Source organism: Chinchilla lanigera, unplaced genomic scaffold (assembly GCF_000276665.1).
Source record: "Chinchilla lanigera isolate Chin_1 unplaced genomic scaffold, ChiLan1.0 scaffold00077, whole genome shotgun sequence".
In the NCBI taxonomy this organism is placed as follows: domain Eukaryota; kingdom Metazoa; phylum Chordata; class Mammalia; order Rodentia; family Chinchillidae; genus Chinchilla; species Chinchilla lanigera.
The window spans coordinates 5,065,717-5,074,498 of record NW_004955478.1 but is presented as its reverse complement, the minus strand read 5'-3'; the positions used below and the strand labels follow the sequence as shown (position 1 = coordinate 5,074,498).

The following is an 8,782-nucleotide window of genomic DNA, read 5'->3' as shown; positions in this document are numbered from 1 at the left end:
CAGTATTGGAATCCACCAAGCATGGGAGAGGGTGGGCTGCTGCTAAATCTTATTTTGTTTTTACACTCATGTTTTTGTGTATGAATGCTGGGTCCTGCTCCTCCTTTTCTGCTAGGTGTGCTCATCAAGGGTATCGCCCTAGGGCCATGTTCACTCTAGCCCCTCCCAATTTCCATGTCCCCTTTATAGCCTAAGTAACTGTTTTCTCCGTCTGGCTTTATAGCCTGTGAGCTGATGAGGTGGCCCTCCTGCTCCATTGTGTGTGCATCCCAGGCTGGGAATCATCCAAGCTGAGGCCTATCCCTGATTGCACTGGCATAGCAAACAGACCCCTGAGATCTGTGCTGCTTGTAGTCAGTGGGGTGGGGGAGAGGGGATCAAGCAGTCAGCTGGATTTGAATGCCAGCACTTCCAGGCCCAGGCCCCTCCAAAGACCACATGCTACTGGCCTGGTTTCACACCAGAGAGCAGGACCCCCGTGTCCTTCCCAGCAGGGAGTTTAACCTTCTCAGGGGGACTATGTCTAGCCCACACCTTCTCTTCAACTGTCTCTTGTGTCTGTCTCCACCCAGCCACTATGGTAGCATAACCCTAGAACCCCTGACGTGCAGTTGTTCTGTGGCTTCTGATTCCTAGAGCAGCTCAGTCTTTCACAATTAACCACTTTCCAAACTGGCTCCTGATTAAACTCTCAAACATAGCCACCACCGCACTGGGTTTCCAACTCTAGTCTGCCATACGGAAGGAGATGCTTAGAGAGTAAAGCCTCATGCTTTTTTTTTGGCAGTTTATAATAAGTAGGCTTTTCTTGGGACTAACATTGCCAACATAATCTGTTTCTTCTCCCTGGGGCAGCTGACCCTTCTCCTTGTGTTAGTGGAGACAGGTCCGCTTACCAAAGAACCAAGATTAGCATTCCAGGCTACTTCGTTATTTTCTGTGTTATTTTCAGCTTCTCTCTAGTTTTTAGTTTTTCTGGCAGCTCTTTTGTTCTGGTTTGTGTGTGGATGTCCCCCGAAAGCCTTATGGGGTCATAAGGGCTTTTTCAGAGGTGGCTGAATCTAGAGTGTGTGATGCTGGGATTAAGAGTGAGTGCTTACCGTATCAGTCCATTGAATGGTTTGGCACTGCCCTAATCCCAGTGGGCGGTTAAGGTCTCGTGTTGCTTTTGCTGTTTTCTGCCACCATGAACTGTTGCCCCGCTGCCGTGCGCCACTCTTCCTTGGAGCCAACTGATTATGAACTGAAACCTCCACAAACTGTGAGCCAAATAAACCCTTTCCCCTTTAACTTTGGGTGCTGTGTCTCAGCAAAGAGAAAAGTACCTAAGACAGAGTTCGGTACCAGGAGTAAGGTCACTGCTGTGACTATACCCGACCATATGGTTCAGAAGCCTTGGGAACTGGCTTGTGGTAAGAGTTCTGAAAGGTTCAGAGATGCCGGCTGAAAAAGTACAGCTGGAACCCCTGAGGCTCTATTGTATGAGAGATTCTGATTAGTCTTCAGAAGACCAGAAGGCTGACAGAAATTCTGTTGGTAAATACCAGCTCAGGAGGTTTCTGCTGGGAAGGACTACTTTGGCTGTTGGACTCCAGATGATACATGTTATGCCTTGGCAGAAAGTTTGTCTGCATTTTGCTTGCATCCAAGACTTTGCATGAGACTAAGGTAAAGGGAGGCAGACTAATTAATTTTGTAGAAGAAAATTAGGCAGTCTAATGTTGAGGCAGTAGCATGGCTACTGTTAGGAGCTTTTAGCTAGATTTATGGTGAGAATAAAGAGCAAAGAGCCCAGCAGGATGATTTAAAATGTTGTAAGCTTGGTGGGAAAGGAAGCTCCAGTGAAGTTCCTCTGCAAAGATAGAGCAGAGGGGATCTTGATTGCTGAGAAAGAACAGAATAGAAAAAATGGCCTTGAGAGTATCACAAGAAGTAGCAAGACTCTACCCTTTGCAACACAAAATTGCAAAAGTGAAAGACATTGCTTTGAGCAGAAAGCCCAAGAGCATCATGTTCCAAAATGGTGGTGGCCTAGAGAATTTTTTCCTAAGAACTGGATTCAGCGTGCTCAGTGATCCAGGCACTTGACACCAACAAGCAAGAACGAAGGAAGCCTGACTGATGCTCCAGCTGGCAGCAGACCTTGGCATCACCCATGTGGTGCTGATTTTATTTGCATGCAGAGTTTTGGGGTCAGGAAGGCTCCCACCCAGATTTCAGAAAAAGGCCTGGGAGGCCAGGCAGTGCGCCCCTGAGAGGACAGTGTGTGAAGCTGCAAATGTGAAGCAGAAGATGCAGTAGAGACCCCAGAAGGTTGGAGAAGCCAGGAACATGTATTGTCCAAGGAGAGCTGCAAGGAGTGAGCAAAGCCAGCCAAAGAAAGAAGCGATGGGAGCTACAACCAACAGAAGTGCTATAGGGGTGGACCACCTAAGCCCTTTGGAGTTCACAACTTGCCACAGATTGCCAGGGATGCTGGATGTGGAACTGTGGGATTTATTGTTTGCCCTACTGAATTTTGGACTTGCTTTGTTCCCGTTTCTTGTTATCCCCCTGTTTATAACTTTTGGAATGGAAATGTCCATCTTTTGCCATTAAATACTGGAAGTGTTTAACTTTCTTTTAATTTGTACAGGGATTTGCAGCTAAGAGTCTGTCTTAAATCTCAGAGCAGACTTTGGACTTGGACTTTTCAGCAATGCTGAACCTGCTAGGACATTGCCAACTCTTAGAGATGGACTAAATGCCTTTGTCATTAAGAGATGTGCATGAGTCTTTAGAGGACCATGGGCAGAATGTTACAGTTTATGTGTAGATGTCCCCCTAGAGCCTCATGCAGTCATAGGGCTTTTTCAGAGGTGACTGAATCTAGAGTGTGTAGTGCTGGGATTAAGGGTGGGTGATTACTAAGTCGTGGTTACTAAATCAGTCCATTGATTGGTTTGACACTTCCCTAATCCTGGTAGGCTGTTAAGGTCTCTTGTTGCTTTTGCTGTTTTCCACCACCATGAACGGTTGCCCCTCTGCCATGTGCCGCTGTTCCTTGGAGCCAGCTGATTATGGACTGAAACCTCTACAAACTGTGAACCAAATAAACCATTCCCCCTTAACTTGGGGTGTTGGGTATTTTTTTTCTCAGCAACAAGTAAAGTAACTAAGATGTCTTTCTTAATTTATTTTTTCTTCCCTAAGTTGTTGTTTTCCCAGGCATCTTGATGCTAGATTCCAGAGAGGCTGTATTTTACTGTAGGCCTTTAGTTCACCATTTTTAATCCTCCACAAGAGTTTTTAAAGTAATTAATTCTGTCACATCTTAGATTAGAAAGAAGAGAAATGCAGAAATAGAGCTATAGAAAGACACCACTGTATGAACACTCACATGCACGTCTTCATCTTATCTCTGCATCTTCCAAAGGCTTCAGTTCCACCATGCCCACTTTCGCTGTTAGGTTTTAGAAAGGTGAACCAGATGAGCTAACAACCTATATCCCTAGCCAGGCAGTGACATCAACTAGCTGAGCATGGGTCTGATTATATTCTGGAGCAGAAAGAAACCTGGGAACCAGGGAAAGTCACTGTGATCAGAACATGCTACCTGTCCTCCAGTGTTGAGGAGGCTTTGAGCCACAGCTTTGCAGATTCACCATCACCCAACTCTTCATAATCATATGACTCAAAGTGAGCACCCAGATACCTACTTGTATTTTAATCAAGCCAAAGAAATGTCATGAGTTGTCCTGAAATCATGGGTTAGTATGGTCTTCGTTCACATCTTGATCAAGGGCAAGCTACAGGGGTAGCATGGGGGTGCCTCATGAATAGACAGTAGAGAATGCATATTTCACTTAGATGCTGAAATTATGTCAATAATCATTATGAAGAAAAAGTTCCGTTACAGGGACTAACTATCCCAGAGTCACAAGGTCAGGCTAGGTGGCTTTTTCAGTTTGTAGAACTCTTTTACTGTTATGTCATCTTTGTTGTCTGGTTTCTGACTATGTGTAGCAAACTTATCTTTGTGATCAATAGATATGATTATTGGAGTTCTTAAATTCAAAATCATCATTGCTGTGGTAAAAAAACAATGACTTTCACTTTTTCCCACTAGATAACTTATGTACGGCAAGAATATGAAACAAAATTCAAGGGGTTGATGCCAGCATCTCTAAGACAAGAACTTGAAGACACAATTTCCTCCCTGAAATCACAGGTAATTACTAGAACTGAAGCATTTTCCAAGAATTTCAGTCACGTACACACCCTGGAGAGAAACTTACATGTAAATTTGACTCTACATTGTTGCCGGGAGTCAGTGTGATATCGTAGCATAACCCACCACACAAGATGAGCTGTTTTTGTTTTTGTTTTCTAATTATTTTTCTTACTAGTTTAGAACTCATTGTCTCCATAGGGTTTTCTTAAAAGCCCCCTGAAATTAAAAAGTTCAGTCGTGGCAACCTCTACTCATTTACAGTCTGAGTTCCAGTATCCCACTCATTTTGATGCCAAGTCCAAAACGCCATTACTCTGTGCTAAAGTGCAGAAAAACAAAAATGCCATTAAGTTCAGAATATTTTATTCCGGTGTATTTTATATGGTTCTTAGAGATAGAATGTGTTTTAGGTTCAAAGTAAAATAATGATAAGGCATTCAAACCAGTGGGTTAAATATTTATAAAATTGATAATGAGAGATGAGATTGATTTATCTTCAGATGCTTAGGGGAAAGGTTTCTATGTACCTCTGTATGTTTGAATGTTTTATGTGTTGCTGGTCTAATGAATTTTTTAACTCTAACTTGAGAAAGACTTCACATAGTTCCATTTCCAATACACCTAAAAATTTTAGGCTTTTTCCTGGAAAAGTTCCATAAAGGAAAGGATCTCTGTACTTCATGTGCCAAGAACTGTGCCTGGCATATAGAATGTACTCAATAAATTTGTTTACAATATAAGTGATACAAGTTGATAATATTCACCTTAGCAATTTTTAAGATGTAAGATGAAATGGCTATTTCTTTTAAACGCTCCTCAATAAAAGTCTCTTATCTGAACAGGAATCTTCATGACAGGGTACCTCAGTTCATGAACTTAATACTTTACGTGATTCTGGCCACAAATCAAATTGGACGAGAACTGAATCAAATTCAGTGTTTAGGTTCAACGTTGACCTTGTGGGGAAATCTGATTTGGTTTGGGGCCAGAATCGTGGAAATAATTAATTTTGTGAACTAAAGTCGGTATCACTGTGTTTCTGTCTTTCTGCTACTGTTTACTGTTCCTTCTGTAGGCTAATAACAAGTTTTGCTGTGCTTGTCCCTGCATAAAAATAAGCGCTGGAGGAGCGCACTGACACAAATGGTTAAGCAACCTTTATTTCCATAAACGCACTCCTCAAGGTGTGTTTTACCCTTTCACTTTGTAGCAGACCTTCCACAGGATCGGCTGGAAAGGACTCGACACCTTCACGGGAGGGGTTTTTTGTTTTGTTTTTTGGGAGGTGGGGAGGGGATCCGATACCCACCTGCAGGACTTCTGTTATCATCCAGATCATGTGACTGTAATAAAAGCCACTTCAGCCTCCTAAAACTGGATGTTGACCTGGAGAGCAAGTGCTGCCAGCTGTATTAGGGCCTCAGAATCGGCAGCTGCGTGGAGGAGTCACAAGCCATAGAGTGAGCGCATTTAGTTTGAAAGCACAGGTGCCTGTGTTTTTCAGAAATGGTTGAAATTCCAATTGCAGTATCATGTGGGGGAGGGAACTTGAATCAGTGTAATCCTTGCATCTGTCACAATTATCAGTTGTCCTATGGGTCATTTGAGCAATTGGGTAAAATGAAGAACGGGGTGATATTACAAATAAGCAAACCCAAGGGGGCCGCTTTGATAGGCACCCATTTGGGAAGACGGTGCTTTCTTCTCTTTCAAACATGTTTTTTAGTTCTGCCAGCTGTACGCTTTTATAACAGGGCTTCAGAATCAGCCGTTGCCATGGTTGCAGTCCAGCCCAACGAGGCAAGAGTAAACAATTCCGAACGATCAAATACCACCGGCTCTTGATTATATTAAGCTATAGTAAGCTATTCCCAAACTGGTTTTATTTGGTTGTCTAAGGTGCTTTTGAATCTTTGCGTTACGAGTGTCTTTAATCATATAGAAATTTATGCTTCAAAATAATCAGTGTATCATAAAGACCTGGCTTAGGAGCATATGCTAGGCTATCCAGTTTCCGCCATCTTTGGGGGCCCCAAGAGTGGGGGTGTGGGGGTGTTACCTGCTGTGAGGGCTCTACCACACGCTTTCCTCATTTCACACCATCCTCCTTACCTTGGGAAGCACTGCCGCTGTCCTTAACCCCATTTCACAGATAGGGCACTGAGAGCTGAAGTAATTTCTTAGAGTCTTAGAAGCCAAGCCAGGAAGTGAACCCAAGTTGGTCTAACTCCAGGCAAAGCTTAGGCTCTCTCCCCTACAGAATACTGTCTCTCAACCTCAGGGAATCCCCAGGATGCATTGAGGTTTCCAGAAAGCAGTAATTTTCTTTTCACTCACTCATTCATTCATTAAACAGCTAGTGAATGCCAGCTACATGCCCAGCACTGTAAAAGAAACCAGGATACAAAGATTTAAAAAAAAATGCTCCCTGCCCCAGAAGTTTCCAGGTTTGGAGCAGAGATAAAAACAAATCACAGCACAGCGATGTCAGAAGTGGCACCAAAAGAGAAGAGGGAGCCAGTGGGACTGAGAAGACATGAGCACTTGGGAAAGCTGGAAAGATTCCATAGGCGTATATTTGAATAGGAGACAAAGAGAGAATGAAAAACGATCCCATTCAAGCATTTAGGAGGCTGAGGCAGGAGGAGGCTGAGGCCAGCCTGAACTACATAGCAAGACCCTGTTTCAGAAAAACAAAGGAAAAAAAAAATCACTCATTTTTCCCAAAGGTTCTGTTTGTTTGGTATAGATAAGATTTAATCTCTTGTAGTCATACATGATCAAATTTTGATATGACATCTATTTCAGCCCCTAACTTCTATAATATTTGAAAGAGAGAAAAGGGCAACAGTGTGTGGAAGATGGGGTGTGTGAAGTGGTCCTATCAGGGAGGGCGCAAAGAGCAAGGAAGCCACAGAGGTAGGAAGGAGCCAAATTAAAGCAGCTCTTGTGGTAAGGAGTTTGAAGTTATTCTGTAGCCTCCGGTGGATTTTCAGTTGGAATAGCGTGTGACCAAATTAACACACACACACACATACACACACATACGCACCATTGACGTTCAGCAAATCTTGTGAGCTTTATCTCAGGAAAGAACTGTCTGAATCAAAATAAAATTCTATTGTACCATACAGGCAGTATTGACATTCGAGCCACGTTCACCTTTTCTCATACAAGGTCTCTTTCCTAGGTTAACTTTCTGCAAAAGAGAGCGTCTATCCTCCAAGAAGAGCTGATGACCTACCAAGGCAGAAGGTACAGCACATGAGCAGAGGCCTTCTGATGACTTCTCTTGTTTGCACCTGCGAGTCTCCTGGCTTGCTATTTCTCTTTATCATACGCACACTTAATAGCAGTTCTGAAAAAAGAGGTAGTTTTAGTTGTCAGCCCTTCTTTGAGAAGTCATTTATCTCTGTTAATCAAGGGCTTAATCAGTCCCATCAGAAGAAGACGCAAGGGTCTGCAGGGCACAGCAAGTACAGGCCTCCCCTGGGCAATTGCCAAGACATCCCTTGAAAGCCAGTTGCAGGGCAGAGGACACACCGTGTTCCTTTAAGAGCTGGAGGTGATAAACCAGGCGTGGTGGCCCACCGCGTGTAATCCCAGCACTTGGGAGGCTGAAGGAGAGGTGCTGTGAGTTCAAGACCAGCTGAACTATATAGGCAGACCTTGTCTCAAGAAAGAAAAAGAGCATGAGATGATGCAGTTCCTGCCGTGTGGGTTACGTCTTCACAGACCCCTGACCCTGGGGGGGCTTGGTGCTGCTATCCGGAGCAGAACAGCCAGTGCCTCAGTGATGACCACGTGTGCACAAGGGTCCAGTGTCCCCAGGGTGCCCTCCTCTTGGACATCAGAGCCCTTTTTAGTGAAAGGTTCCCAGGGACGTGACTGCTGGAGATGGGTTTATCTGCTCCGACTCAGTCAGACTGACAACCTGGCTTAATTTAGTGCAGTGAAAGACTGAACCATTTACTGGGCATTGAATTAAAAGGAAAGAGATTACGAATTATTCACTTTTCCAAAGAGTCAGTTTGTTTCCTTACGGATAAGATTTGATCCCTTATAGTCATAAATGGTAATTTTGATGCCACATATTCCTTTTAACCCCTGACTGCTCCAGAACTGTAACATGTTTTATAACGGACAGGCCCGTCAAGTCCAAAGGTCATAATCAAGGTTTTTGGCTTTTAGGTAACTTCATGAGAGAACTCCATGGGTGCGTTTGTCCAGGCTGCACGGAGGACTTCTTCCAGCAGGTTTGAAGAGTTGGATATTGTAAAATGAACTGTGAGATCAGTGACATTTTTAATACTTACATGTAATTAGTATCATAAAAACATGCATCATTTACATCAGTGGAATGATTTTGTGTCTGCCTAAGTTATTTTTAACATCTCTTTATTTCTGATTTTCATATCTGTGTGCCTTTGAGTGTGTTCTGAGAATTGCTTAGCTTGGAAAAAGAAGTGATTTCTTATGGTATGCCTTGTTACTGCTTTGCATAAAAGTTTACCATTGGGTATGATCAAAATCACGTTTAAAGTATTGTATCAAAATTTTACACCTGTT

At 43.3% G+C, this 8,782-nt stretch overlaps 1 protein-coding gene across 5 annotated transcripts in view; it reads left to right on the top strand.

Moving 5' to 3' along the window:
- The window catches only part of Cep112 (centrosomal protein 112kDa), a 517,700-nt gene extending 509,126 nt beyond the window's left edge, over positions 1 to 8,574 (top strand). For all 5 annotated transcript variants that reach the window (XM_005402141.2, XM_005402139.2, XM_013503230.1 and 2 more), the window contains 3 exons: positions 4,109 to 4,210; positions 7,404 to 7,468; positions 8,405 to 8,574. In XM_005402141.2, coding sequence (XP_005402198.1) covers positions 4,109 to 4,210; positions 7,404 to 7,468; positions 8,405 to 8,408 — 171 coding nt within the window. In that variant the 3' untranslated portion in view covers positions 8,409 to 8,574. The remainder of the gene's footprint in view (positions 1 to 4,108; positions 4,211 to 7,403; positions 7,469 to 8,404) is intronic.
- The last annotated feature ends 208 nt before the right edge of the window (positions 8,575 to 8,782 follow it).